The sequence below is a fragment of the Fonsecaea nubica genome (genome assembly GCF_001646965.1).
Source record: "Fonsecaea nubica strain CBS 269.64 chromosome Unknown Scaff28, whole genome shotgun sequence".
NCBI lineage: Eukaryota > Fungi > Ascomycota > Eurotiomycetes > Chaetothyriales > Herpotrichiellaceae > Fonsecaea > Fonsecaea nubica.
In genome coordinates this window covers 327,459-341,356 of record NW_019173701.1, presented here as the reverse complement: position 1 = coordinate 341,356, position 13,898 = coordinate 327,459, and the positions used below count along the sequence as shown (strand labels likewise).

General features: G+C 54.4%; 5 protein-coding genes across 5 annotated transcripts; 3 read left to right on the top strand and 2 right to left on the bottom strand.

Moving 5' to 3' along the window:
• Positions 1-239: 239 nt before the first annotated feature.
• AYO20_05107 (hypothetical protein) lies at positions 240-2,629 on the bottom strand (the record flags this gene model as incomplete). The annotated part of the gene is made up of 4 exons (XM_022643401.1): positions 240-1,258; positions 1,314-1,347; positions 1,407-2,417; positions 2,486-2,629. The coding sequence occupies 4 exons, from the start codon at positions 2,627-2,629 to the stop codon at positions 240-242; spliced, it is 2,208 nt and encodes a 735-aa protein (XP_022500738.1).
• Positions 2,630-3,597: 968 nt separating this feature from the next.
• On the top strand, positions 3,598-6,619 carry AYO20_05106 (hypothetical protein; the record flags this gene model as incomplete). The annotated part of the gene is made up of 4 exons (XM_022643400.1): positions 3,598-4,306; positions 4,357-4,710; positions 4,754-4,973; positions 5,038-6,619. The coding sequence occupies 4 exons, from the start codon at positions 3,598-3,600 to the stop codon at positions 6,617-6,619; spliced, it is 2,865 nt and encodes a 954-aa protein (XP_022500737.1).
• Positions 6,620-6,652: 33 nt separating this feature from the next.
• On the top strand, positions 6,653-7,204 carry AYO20_05105 (hypothetical protein; the record flags this gene model as incomplete). Its single annotated transcript, XM_022643399.1, has 1 exon — positions 6,653-7,204. The coding sequence occupies one exon, from the start codon at positions 6,653-6,655 to the stop codon at positions 7,202-7,204; it is 552 nt and encodes a 183-aa protein (XP_022500736.1).
• A 779-nt stretch (positions 7,205-7,983) lies between these two features.
• On the top strand, positions 7,984-9,832 carry AYO20_05104 (hypothetical protein; the record flags this gene model as incomplete). The annotated part of the gene is made up of 3 exons (XM_022643398.1): positions 7,984-8,744; positions 8,826-8,916; positions 8,999-9,832. The coding sequence occupies 3 exons, from the start codon at positions 7,984-7,986 to the stop codon at positions 9,830-9,832; spliced, it is 1,686 nt and encodes a 561-aa protein (XP_022500735.1).
• A 509-nt stretch (positions 9,833-10,341) lies between these two features.
• On the bottom strand, positions 10,342-13,188 carry AYO20_05103 (sodium/hydrogen exchanger 3; the record flags this gene model as incomplete). The annotated part of the gene is made up of 4 exons (XM_022643397.1): positions 10,342-10,905; positions 11,123-11,246; positions 11,745-13,037; positions 13,097-13,188. The coding sequence occupies 4 exons, from the start codon at positions 13,186-13,188 to the stop codon at positions 10,342-10,344; spliced, it is 2,073 nt and encodes a 690-aa protein (XP_022500734.1).
• Positions 13,189-13,898: the final 710 nt, after the last annotated feature.

The following is a 13,898-nucleotide window of genomic DNA, read 5'->3' as shown; positions in this document are numbered from 1 at the left end:
TTTATCAGTACATGAGGTGACTTCTTGTCGTGTTATCTTCTTGTATTCGTGACACTGTTATCTTCTATATTTTATTTTTTTTTTTAAAGATAAAACGGGAAACGATATTATCGCTAGTCTCGTTGGGCCGGAAGAGTGTAATAAAAAACAAAAAAAAAAAAAAGAAATAAAGAAAAGGGAAAGAAAAAAAGTTTTGAAAAAAAAAAAAAAAAAAAAAAAAAAAAAAAAATACAATGATATCATGCTGCCGCCATGCCGACGACTGCGCCATTCGTAGCTTGATCCCCCGCGTCGTCTGCGTCCTTCAGCGACATACGACTGATGTCCTTGGAATCCACCGTCTCGGTTGTCTCCAGTGTGGCTCGTGGGGGCTGCTCAACCATGAACCCGCTGAAGAACTTGTCCATGCTCTCGTAGTCGTCCATGGCGCCGACCCAGCTGACGTATTGGTCGGGTCGTAGTATGACAGCACAGCCGCGGGCGCGGTCGACTCCGTAGTGGGTGTAAGCATCGCCGTAGCCTTCGTGGTAGCTGACGTCGTCGACGTGGATCTTCCAGTAGTCCCAGCCGTCGCGGTCATCCCAAGGGCGGAACACCGCTGGGAAGTCAAAGATTGTCACAGCCTTCCTTTTGGACGAGTGTACCGAGAGTACCTCAATCACCGAGTCGTACCGACCTCCAGGGGGTGTGAAGCGCTTCAGGAACGACGTCGCGGAACCCAACTTCTCGCCCAGCGCATCGAGTCGTGCCTTTTGGGCCGGATTCCCGACGATGTCCCCTGCAAACACCACCAGGCGCCACGTGCCATTGCTTTTCAGCAGTTCCTGAAAGTGCCATGGTCGCGCGTCCGCCTGGTTGAGCACCTTAAACGACGGCATGCGCATGCCCACCTGGACGCCGGCTGCCAGGTCCTGGGTACTGATGACACGCAACGTCTGCTCGCCCAGCACCTCTGTGCCATCGCCTTGCTCGGTGCTGTCGCCGGACTTGGCCACGATAACGCTCGCGCCGTAGTCAACGGCCACACCGCTAGCGAAAAGGTTTCCCTTTTCAAACGCGTTCTTGAACTCCTCCATCGAGATACCTTCTTCGTCCAGCACGTCCTTGGCTGGACGGCCCGAGAAGAGCCGGGAGAAGCGATGGTCGAAGTCGATCAGGTCCTTCGCTATCCTCCGCCGCTCCGACTGGTATGTCTTGAGGATGGTTCGGTTGCTGGTGCCCTTGACAACACTGGCGACTTTCCATCCGAGGTTGAACGCTGAGGCAAGTTGATCAGTCGAGACATTTCACCAAAAGAATAGAGTCATGCTTACCATCTTGCATACTGACGTTCATGCCTTGGCCGGCCTGTGAATGCAGTTAGCTTCAGAGCCACAATACTGGTGGTGGGTTCGGCGCAGGAGTACCTTTGGACTGTGAGTGTGGACGGCGTCGCCCGCTAAAAAGACCCTCTCCTTCAAGCTGAAGCTGTCACCAACACGTTGTCCAATTTGATATGCCGTCCACCAGTCGCAGTATCGGTAGTCAATCTTGTAAGGTTTCATTATCCTCTGTGCACTGGCGAGAATCGTGTCTGGGCTGATTTTGCTCCGATCCGCCCTCTTGCCACCTCCTGCATTCTCCATAGTCGTCAGTTGGATGTAGAGTCTGACCAGCTTGTTCTCTCGCGGGATCACCATCACACTCCCACTGCTTTCACTATGAATGGCACACCGCATCCGGATGTCGGGGAAGTCTGTGATGGGGATGATGTCGAGCACTCCCCAAATATAGTCGGTGGACTCGCCCTGCAGTTTGAAACCGAGCTGGTTTCGGACCCAGCTGTGTGCGCCGTCCGCACCGAGCATGTATTTAGCTTTGATCGTCTCCTCTCTACCCTCCTTCTCCCGTAGCGCCTTTGACCTCTCTAGCAGCTCTTGGGTGTCGTCCGGCGACAAGTTGCTGCGAAACAGCCCATCTTGTAGGCTGGAACCGTTCACACTGGTCGCGGCCTGTTTGGGGGTTGCTTCTAGCTCGCTGAGATGTCGAAGCTTGACGGTGATCGGGTATGCGTCGTTGTCTTCGGCGAGACTCTCGTCAAACTCAAATGACACCGGCATGACGCCATGCTCGACCTGGATACCCTCCTCCCATCCCGGCACATTTTGGAGTGTTCTCTTGCTATGTTCGGAAATGGAGTCAAGGAAGAATCGTTCAATGCGGCCCTGGTGGAGGACGACTTGCTGGAAGCGTGAGATATTTGGGATAGTATCCGGGATACGGTCGGAGCGGTGGATGATCCCCGTCTTTGGGTCGGGGTTCCAGAGGCAGATTTCGAGCATGTGGTTTGACTCTATCCAGGCGCGATGTGCGAAATCGAAGCTGTCAAAGATCTCGAGCGTCCGGCATTGAAGTCCATCTGCTTGACCGTTGAAAATCTGCCTTTTGGTTGGTATTCTTGATCAAGCAGAAGTAAATGGGTTGATCCAGCATGTTATTCACCCACCTTGGTCCCTCTTTTGTCCACTATCCTCGTCCGGATTCCACACCGACTCATCCAGTTGGCCATCATCAGGCCTGCTGGGCCTGCACCGATGATGAGGACATCAACCTCAGACCGGGGACCTGACGCTGTCGACCCTTGTGCCATAGCGGAGGAGTTTCGGCGTGAGGTCAAAGAGCACACAATAAGGAATCAGCTATAACCTTCAAAGGTCTGCTCGTCGAAAGAGTATGGCCTGTAGGATGGATCTGAGACATGATATGCGTCAGGAAGGTCTTAAGCATATATATGTTCCACGACGGTAGTGTAACCAGTCTTGACCATCCATGTAAGAACCCTCGTGGATCTCGATGTCCAATGAGAACGACTTGTGGGGTAACGAACTCTCGGTTGCGGCACCGGATCAGGGGGGAAATGCTAGGCAGCAAATCCGGGGATTCAGGCCACAGGATGAGATGGCATTTGTTTGTGGGTGGCCCTGCCCTTTGGCTACAGAGGCTGCTCATGTTTGGGGTGATGACTAGATCGTGTGATCGGATACTGTACAATCTGAAGGAGGAATCCACTGCCTGCGCCTCAAGGTGGGATGTTTGTTTGCACCCGCGGGGGTTGTAGACAACACTGACAACACTAGTATGTAAGGTCATCGGGAATTGTAATAGGGTATCGTGGGGTGGTTGTTGTTGCTGATCCGCGCTATGTGTGAAGCTGGACAGAAACATCATCATGAAGCTGATTTGGTCCTGGTGGTTCGTGTGTCCCAAGATGACGTTCTTTCAGAGGATTTTGTTGGCGGTCTAACTTTTCTCCGAGCCTTTGCTTGTACCGAGTACATGTTGTTCACCGTCGGTAGAGTAGCCACCAGTGCCACCTCAGCTGCATTGAATGCTGTAATTGTGCTTCGCTAGCGACCTGGAGAACAGCAGGCAATCATTGGTGGACGACCTAACACAACTTACGAGTACGCACCGTGAGGCTGAGCGTCAATGATGCCTGCGCTGAACTTCACTTCGAATCGGGCTGTCAATGCCGCCGTCATTGAGCGCGATATTTATTCAGATCCTCGTGCTGACCGAGCCGGCCTCCACCCTGTCTGACTGCCTCCAGATGTCGATATGAACCCTGATGTGCGACCCCCTCGGCCCCGTAGCCGCGATGACTTCGAGATCGCCATCATCTGTGCCTTGGTTCTGGAACGCAATGCTGTGGAGGCACTTCTAGAAGAAGAATATGAGACCGATGGCTTTTCGTACGGCAAGGCTGCCGGAGATTTGAATGCCTACACCACCGGACGGCTGGGGAATCAACATGTGGTGCTGACCTATATGCCAAGTATGGGTATCGCCAGTTCAGCGGCGGTAGCCGCAAACCTTTGCACCAGCTTTAGAGGAATCAGGCTTGCCATCACAGCTGGTATTTGTGGCGGCGCCCCAAAAGCTCCTGATGGTACCGAGATCCTGTTAGGCGATGTCATCGTCAGCATGTCGGTGATTCAGATGGATTTTGGCAGGCAATACCCAAACACATTCGTCAGGAAGAAAGAGATCGACGATACTCTAGGGCGGGCGAATCCAGAAATTCGAGCATATATCGGGAAGACTTCAGGCCATCTAGTCCAAGAGAGGCTTCGGGAGAAGATTGCCATCTTCTCCGCCCACATCTCCGCCACAAAGGGGTTTTCGGGATTCGTCTATCCTGTACCAGAAAATGACAGACTCTATCCTGCTGACTATCGACACAAGCACCGAACGCAAAACTGCAGTGCTTGTGGCCATTGTGTGGAACCAGACGACGGTGTGTGCGAGGCTGCCCTCCAGAGTTCCTGTACGGCTTTGGGTTGTGAGAGTGCCGGACACGTCTTCAACGAGCGCTAGGCGTATCCCCGGATGGACGCCAAATGACATCTGCAGCTATTCAAGATGCCAAAAAGCCAGCAATTCATACAGGACGCATAGCGAGCAGCAACACCGTCATGAAGAGTGGTATGCACCGAGATCGTGTTGTGGCCGAGGAGAAGGTTCTTGGGTTTGAGATGGAGAGTGCAGGTAGCTGGGAATACGTCCCTACAATTGCCATCAAAGGTGTGTGTGACTATGCTGATAGCCACAAAAACAAACAATGGCAAGCCTACGCGGCTGCTACAGCAGCCGCTTGCACCAAGGCGATGCTGGAAGAGTGGAGAAGCGTGCAAAGCCCGCCTCGGGATCCAGACGAACAGACACGCCGAGGTGAGTTCTGTTACAACTTTACAGAAGATGCTGATCTCTCTAGGGCCCGTTTCAATCACACATCCCGTGCACTGGACCATCACTCGCTCTGCCAACACATTGTTTGTCGGACGAAATGATGTGATCCATGAGTTGGATACCATCGTGTGCGAGGCTATCAAGAATCCAGCGCCGAAGACTCAATGCAGGATTGTCATTTCCGCTATGGGTGGCCAGGGTAAGAGCGAGGTCTGCTTGCAACTGGTCCAGCGCGTCCGTACACTGTGAGTCCACTTGTCGTTTGCAGCATCCCTATCGTCGACTAAGTATCTCACTCCCTACGGCCAGATTCTGGGGAATCTTCTGGGTCGACGTCAGCACCAAGTCTTCGGCAGAGAACGGTTTCTTGGACATCGCGAAGCGTGTAAACCCTCCCGCACAGACATGGGAGCACGGGCGGCAAGGGCTAGCCAACGTTCAGCAACCATGGATCTTGGTGTTGGACAATGCTGACGACCCGGTCATCGACTACTCCGAGCATTTCCCACCTGGACCGTCAAGCGTAGTGGTGCTAACGTCGCGCAATCACGAGTTCCAGCAATATGCGACTGCCCGGCACATTGATCTAGAAGGCCTTCCTGTCGCTGATGCCCGAGAACTCTTGTTAAAAGCGGCACGCTTGCAGGGAGATGAACGGCCGAATCTGACAGCTGATGCAAACAAAGTGGCCGAGCTGCTTCATTTGCACCCTTTCGCGCTTATTCAAGCCGGAACATATGTAGCACGTGGCCACTGCACCCTCGCCGAACACCCTGAAGTGTACGCACGTCAAAGGAAAAAACTACTCACCTTCCGCTCCATCCAGGCTCGGTCTCGGTACCGCGACGTTTACACAGCCTTCGAGGCCTCGATCGAAACCCTTCGTCCAATCTCGGAGGTTTCAGCCCACGACGCGCTCGAACTGCTGCCCATGCTGGCAGTATGTGGGGCGAATCGTATCCCCCTTGAGCTATTTCGAGTTGGCTGGAAGGGTGCACAACACTTCATCTCCAAAAATGCATGTGACCGAAGTGACCAGAGGCGATCGCTGACAGAGTGGCATATCTCTCGTTTTCCATTATTGATGCAAGTTGGTGCGGAAGACTGGGATCCCTTTCGCCTCATGGAAGCCTTGCAGATGCTGAAAGCATTCGGCCTTGTCTCGGTCGAGGAGTCTGACGAAGGTGACAGGCGCGTTTCAATGCACCCCCTAGTTCATGCCTGGGCGCGAGATCGCCAGGGTGACCAGCAACGGCACGAATCCTGGCTGAAGATGAGTTCTCTCATCGCCGTAAGCTCCATTGACGACAACTTCTTGAGCAAGATCGGGTGGCGGCTGCAAGCCCATCTCCAGGCTGTCACATTGTGGCCCATGCAGTCGATCTTTGGTGAGGACCCAGCCTCATTGATAGTAGACGTGTTGTTGCAGATTGGGAGTATATGCCAAACTTTCAGAGATGAAAAACAGCTCGCTTTGATAGTAGAGAGGTTGTTCACACACTTGAATCTAGACCCTTCAAAGGTGAATGAGCAGTGGGTGGACATATACGAACTCAAGGGGGCGAACTTGGGATTGTCTGGAAGATTTAACGAGGCAATAGCACTCCTGACGCAGGTGGTGGAGATGAAGACGGGCACACTTGCGAAGGAGGATCCTGGCCGACTACACTCAATGTACTTGCTTGCATTGGCATATAAAGGTGACGGGCGAGTTATGGAAGCATTGACATTGCTGGAACAGGTAGTCGAGATAAAGAGCCACACCCGCCCGGAGACAGATCCTAGCCGACTGGCTTCGATGTATGCGCTGGCGATAGTGTACTATGGTGCCGGACGAGCTCAAGAAGCATTGTCCTTGCTAGAAAAAGTGGTCGAGATTAGCAGTCGCTGAATAGTGGCGGGGCGTCCGGGTCTACCCGATTCGATGCATGCGCTGGCGACATTGTACCTGCTCGACGGACAACCCGATAAAGCAATCCCCTTGTTAGAACATGTGGTCGAGGCAAGGAGGCACACACTCGCCGACGAACATCCAGATCGACTGGCTTCGATGTGGAAGCTAGGAAGAGCGTACCGAGAGCGCGGACAACTCAACGAGGCAGTGGCGTTATTAGAAGAGGTCGTCAGCACTGAGAAGCGCATGCGCGTGCCGGAAGATCCATTTCGGCTGAATTCGATGGTTGAGCTGGCGGAAGCATACGTGGCTAACGGACAATTCAACGAGGCCTTGGTATTGTTGGACCAGGTGGTCGAGGTCATGCGCCGAACACTCGCCGAGGAGAATCCACGACGACTCAGTTCCGAGCATTCGCTGGCTTGCCTCCTTTGGGATCTCGAGAGGCAAAGCGACGCGCTGCAGCTGTTGACGCATGTTGTTCGGGTCCGAAAAAATGTGGGGGATCGAGATGGCCAGGATCTGAAGAGAGCAGAAGAGGACCTCGAGTATCTTCGAAGCGAGATGACCTCGTCCTTGTAATGGAGTATGCTCTTCGGTAGCACCTGAACTGGCACAGAAGGCTATGTGAACAATCAGCAGGCATGCGTTCGATTGGATCTGATGGGCCGAGTTCAGCCGGAACAGAACAGTGCGACTGTGGCACTGTCAGAATTGACGACCGCGCGATCGAGCGCAGTAGGGAGTCTTCTGGTTCTTTTTCTCAAGCCAGCAGGCTTTATCTCTGAACTCTTCTCTTATCTCCTGCCGCGTCCACCAAGATGAGTGCAAAAGCGAGTAGAAGTGCGCATCTCGTTGGGTGAAGGCTTGCTAGACAGACACGCAGATCCGCTCATTAGTTATGTTTCCTCCGGTCGTTACCGAAGGGTGTCGATGGGTATGAGCGAGGTACTTGGGTACGTCGTCCAGATGCGTCCATGTCGAGGCTGGGGTAGTTCTATCTATACAGAGATATGTAGCCAATGGAAATCCTCGTGAATAAACAGAGAAGCAGTTTCTGGGGACCCCGTGACCCCGCACCAGAAGATGGCGTGGGTCTTGGCGCCAAATCCTGGCTCTTTTGCTGTATTCGTCCGCCCCTCCGCTCCTCCGCCACCCTTCCTGCCACCGAGCCACCTATTCTAGTCTTCGTTTGGGCATTCGCAAAGGACCTATAGAACACGAGTTTGACGTCGTGCAGGTGATGATTTACATGGGCATCTCGGAATGTATCTGACTGGCAATTGTCAAGCAACAATCTCAGCTACCAGAAGCCACACCCTACACCTCACGCACCTGATCACAAAAGCTACCGGAGAAACATGCCTGGACAATGGGTTCTAGATGACTCTCAGAGTCTGTACTATCTCGAGCACGACGATGTACCGGAGAAGGTCCCTACCGACCAACTCCCGCGGCGCGTTTCGCGACCGGGAAATACGCCCTTTCGTCGTCCGAGTCAACAACACCACATACCTATGCGACACCAACATGTAGCACCTGGATGGGATTCAACTATAACGGACGCGGCCAAGACACACTCTTCGTTCAAGCGTCCGCGATTGTCTTCCGAGAGCGACGTCCTACAACATCCCTTTGCCTTTAGGGCAGGCCAGGATTCTTCGTTGGCGGATTGGGATCTGGATAACCTGACAACAAGCAACGATGTCTTCTCGACGCCAGCGTCTACAACGACAGTCACTACGACTAGTGCAACTCTACCTGGTGTTTTCGGGCCCACACCGCCGCCTGCCCTGGAAATATCAAGACGTGACCGCTCCCGCCATCGCCAGAGGAGAAGCACCGCTAACAGACTTGAACGTCGGCACCGCACCGAACGCACCCCCACCGCGAATCATCGAGACGAGTGCGATAGATCCCAGAAGGAAGCGCAACAGGCCATCATGCGGGCCCTTGCGCGCCTGGATCGAGCCACGCTGTTCGACCACACTTTCACGCATCCACTGTCCAGCCTGAGCCTGGCCATGGGCTTCAACACCAGCCTGCCCAAGTCGCAGTTCGACACGTACATTATGGCGCTAAGACAGTTGCTTCGTGGTTCCTCCGACCGGTGTTTCCTCAGGTGAGATCGTATCCCCAGGACACAATGAATCAAAAGTACCACCCGGTCTTTCTCGGCAAGGCATGCTAACGGAATCGACAGCAACGAACTGCAGCGCGCAATCACTGCTGAAGGCGTGCTGTGGGTGGTTCGCGAGGCGTGGCCCGCAGCAGAGGGGTACTGGAATTTGACGGTATGTATTTCCCAGAGACACAACAACAGTGCTAGATGGGATATGTTCGTTTGCTGACAATCGGAATTCAAACAAAATACAGGCCACCTTCCGAGGCTTCCTCCACGCCGAGCTCTGGCGCAATTTCCCCTGCCAGCGTTCATACAATCAACTCCCCCCCGCATACCGTCCGACACGGGCTCAGCTGTCGGTCCCTCACTCGCCCATGATCGACTGGATGCCGTGGCCCGATGTGCGGGACATGGCGATCATGTACCAGGACCAGATCGACGTGGACGCGCTGTTCCGGATGGCCATCCACAATGTGGTCGCGCACCGGAAACGGCGTGGTCGGCGGAAGAAGCCGTCCTTGCGCATCACTCCTTATCCTTCGTCGCTCTCTCGAAAAATCGACGACCGCGATGACGACTCCTCCAAAACCCCTCTCCTTCATACTCCGTCTTCTCCTCTTGATCCACCTCCTCCACATCTTTCTCCTCCTTCCAACCAACCCCATCCCGAACACAAAACACCGGAGACCACAACCACCAACGACGACGATCAGGACGACGACGTGCACGACAAAACCTCGTTCCGAGTATGGGACCTGGTATGTCTGGAAAAAGCGCACGGGACGAACCCCCTTGCCGAGCCAGGCCTGGAGAAGAAACCGGTGCCGCGGTCACCGGGCTTGCGCGCCCTCCTGCGCGCCTACGACCTCGAGTACGACGAGTTCGACACGCAGAAGCTCGACGACGGCTTCTTCGAGGCGTACCCGTGCCTGTACGCCGACACGGCCGCCTCGGCCTGGAAGGTCCAGCGGTTCCCCAACATGCCCGTCGAGGACGTTGGGGGTCCTATCCCGCTCAGTCGGGACGCGGTATTTCGCCTCAAAGCGCGCATTGAGTCTATGATTGGCGCGGAGATTCTTATATGAGTTTGACGTGATATCTAGGTACCTAGATACTGGGGACCTACTTGGCTGGCTGGCTTGCTATCGACCTAGCCAGCTGAATTGGTCGATGATGTATCATGAAGACGGGTACTTGGGTATCTGGACATATGATATGGATATTTGTATACGGGCCATTGATATGGAATGACACATATCCTCCCTTGGGAGGCCTTTATCTATTGCGAACGGCCTCACTGGTCTTGGTAAATCCCCTGGTTGGGACATGCAAAATCAGGCATGAGTATTCATGGTGTATAAAACGGTGTATTATATTATATCATGTAGTTCTTTATGAGAAAATGAAATGAAACTCAGCAAGGTACTCTCTGTCTTGCATCCCCCTTCTTGCGGATTTGCTCATGTAATGTACAGACGTAGATGATGGTACACAGTCATAACATGATCCTCGAACCACTTTATGGGAAGCAATATAGCAATCAGGGTCCCCTATAGTTATCCGAAACTTGAAGTAGCAAATCGGCAAAAACAAATCAATCCCCCGCACAAAACTCCCGCAGCCACGTCCTGGCGGGGACATCGACGGTGCCGTGGAACAGCTCCGAGGGCAGCTCAAAGGGTTCGTCTTGCTGCTGTGACTCTGTCGTCCCTGGAGACGGGTGCTTGTACGGGTGCTGGTGCTGGTGCCGGGAAAGGATCGGTGAGGACGCGCTGGTGTGCACGGTGAAAGGGCTGGATTCGTCGGCGCCGCCGAAAAATCGCGTGACTTCCGAGGGGTCGAGGTGGTCGATCTCAAAGATGCGGCCTTGCTCTCGGGGAGGAAGGGCTGGTGTCCCAAACACGGAGGGATCGTTACCGTAGAGTTCGGGGGGCACGTCGATGTCTTCGGAACTCGAGGCGGCGAACAAGGGGAGATGCATCTGGGTCTGCTCGGAAGAGGTGAGCAGGGTGGCGAAGCCGGGAGAGTCATCGTGGGCGGTATCGCTTTGCAGCGTTACGGGTATTGATGTCCTACTGGCGCTGGTCTGTGTCTGGCTCGTATCGTCCAGAGAGATGGGCTCGTGTCTCGACCCGGCTCGTTCTTCATGTGGTGGTCTCTTCGAGGAGGTAGTGCGTGGAACCGGCGGCTTCGCATGAGACGAGATATGGCGCAGGAGAGTATCCCTTTTTTGGGCAGAGAAGACACAAGAGTCAGCTCTTTCTTTCAAAAATCCACACCAACCCATCCCATCCCATCTCATCCCAAGGATGGCACTGCCTCCTGGGTTCTACTAGGATCCTCCAGAGGGGCACCGTGCGCTTTTGCTTACTTACTGTCTCGTAAACGACCTCAAACACAACGGACATGTAAACGGCCGATCGGGGTAGTGACTCCTCTTGTGCCGGGTCAAGTGCTCGTTCCTCTTGAAGGGCTTTGAGCAGATTTGGCAGCGGTAGACTGCCATCTCAATCTATCTCCTCTATCTGATCTGGTCTGGTCTTCTGATTTTATCTGAGAGACTTGTGTCTTTGTGGCCATCGATAGACAGATGTGGTTTCGTATCACGGATGGTGGACGAGGACTACTGAGGCAGTAGGGTGGCAGTCGCGGGTACTCATGGCACTGTACGTATCGACAGGGATGATTTATTTGAATCGAATGCGTTGCTAGTGGTGGCTGTTACAGAAGTGCGGGGGAAGATCAAATGCGGGATGCTGACTTGCGTGGCTGCGGATTGGCGCTTGGCCAGTCACCCACCAGTCGAGGCGGGAATCGTCGGATGCGTTCAGATAAGGAGCATTTCCGAGTCCCAAGTGTCCCAGTTTTACGACTAATTCTTTCCATACATAATTCCTAGGCACTCATGGTACTCCGCAAACGGCGTCGTCCATCCGAAGATCGGCGACCGAGGCTCGTACAGAGACTTGCCAACACACTTTACTTCGTACGTCTCACAGCTTCCACCTCGTCCCTCCAGGCCGCAAATTGCTGACCGCGGCCTCCAGCCTGACCCAGAACACGGCAATGGTGGCAGTCGCTAACAATATTCCCACCAAGATGGTGGTGTTCTGATACGGCGCGGGGCCCTTCTCGTGAGTTGCGCCCCGAATAAGTGCGCCGGCGACAGGGGTGCCGATCATCGTGGCTAGTCCTCGCACCATGTACAGAAAGCCATTCACCGAGGCGAAATGTTGGACTCCAAAAAGCTCGACGAGAGAGGTGGGGAAGAGTGAGACGTATGCAGACGCGAAAACGCCGTAGAGCACCGTGAAGGCGATGAACAAGTTGCGGCTGTCGGATTGGCTCGAGGAGAGGGACGAGGGAATCCACAGGCCCAGAGCCGCAATCGCCGAAATGGCCGTCGTCAGAAACAAAGCGTTGAGCCGGCCGATCCTGTCTGCGGCGTGCCCGATGATGATCTTTCCTACAGCGTTGGCAGCGTTGGACAAGGCGATGAAGTTCGAGGCCGTCGCGGACGAGTAGCCCAGTGTTCTTGCGTACGAGGCGAAGAAAAACACCGGCGTGTAGTATGCCGCAGATTGTAGTGCAGCGCCCAATCCTTGCGCAAGAAAGGTTCGTGACCGAGCGATGCGATAATCCACCAAAGGGATCCTGAACAGTCCCACGATACCTGACGAACGTCGAGCTTCTGCTCTGAACCGTTGCGCTGCCGCAGCGTCCCAGCGCATGACAGGAGCGGCGGCACTGACGAGGACAAAGGCGACGGCCGCCGATATGCGTAGAGAGTTGCGGAAGCCCGTTCTGACAATCAAGCCGTGCAGGACAGGAGCCCAGACGACGCCTCCAATGCCAGTCCCCGAGAGGATGATCCCCATGGCGAGGCCGCGACGGGCGGTGAACCAGGTCGGAGCCACCGTAACGGCGGGCATATACGTCAGACAGGTTCCTATGCCGCAGAGAAAGCCCTGCGTGAGCTGAACCTCCCACATGCGTCGACTGAAAGAGGCCAAAAGCAATGCGAGAGAAAACACCACCCCTCCGGCGCCGATGACGAACTGCGGAGGGAATTGCTTGGTCCATGCCGTCGCGTAGGGGGCACCAATTGTCATGAGGGAGATGGCCAGTGTGCCGATCAGGTCAATCATGGCTGGCGACGAGCCGTAGAACGGAGATGAAGGGTCGTGAGAGAGCCCTTGGTAGACATCTTGGTAGACGCCAAAGGAGAAGCCGATGCCGCACACTGTGAAAATGAGTGTCGTAGAGGCAACGACTATCAGAACATGCTGTCTAGATGAGATGATCAGCTCTGACTCCCATGAATTGGAGTCTGGACGTGGACGACCTACAGCTTTGAAGGCTGAACTGGTTGCGGCTCCAGTTGTAGGGGAGGAGGAGGATTCTGGAGTTCTATTCCAACCTCGAGATTCGGGCTGGTCATTGTGCCGCTCTCAGGGATGGCCCTCTGAGAATCTTGTGGGAAGAACTGGTGAGGAGGAGAGCATGGACTTGAAATATGTTGGCTCCATGCTGGGGTAGGGCGCCCACTTATAGACGGTTAACTCCAACTACTCGGTGGGCCATAGTAGGGGACCTACATGACTCTACGTCGATCATAGGGCGCAACCACACTGGTCAGAAGGCTCACCAACTTCACATTGCTTGTCAATCCCAGATAAAGAGCAAACACCACACTGATGTATCGTCGTATGGCCAAGGTATGACGAGGCCAGACTGGCGAGGCTGCGGTGCCAAGGAGGCTTTTCCCTTTCCGCAGGGACGTAATGAGCGACTCTCCTGCGTCTCCATCAACATCAACTACAACCCACTCGTCAGCTTCGATCGCCCTCTTGCTTCCCGCGGCGAGTCTGAAGCACCTCGCTCGCCCCAGAGAATTCTTTCAACAACCGCCATAAACCCTCACCGGAGCGCAGAATCCTCCGACGCCCATGTCCAACATGTGACAAGTCGGACATCCCCCCATCCCTTGGCCCGCCCGCCATGCCCGCCAATGCACCCAACCTCACGCCACTAACAGACCACTTTTTTCTAATGTATACTCGTAATGCAAACAAGTAGCCTTTTGCGAGATTCTATAAAGCCATCCTGGGCGGACCTCTGTTGGACGTGACGATGGTATTGACACCTTGT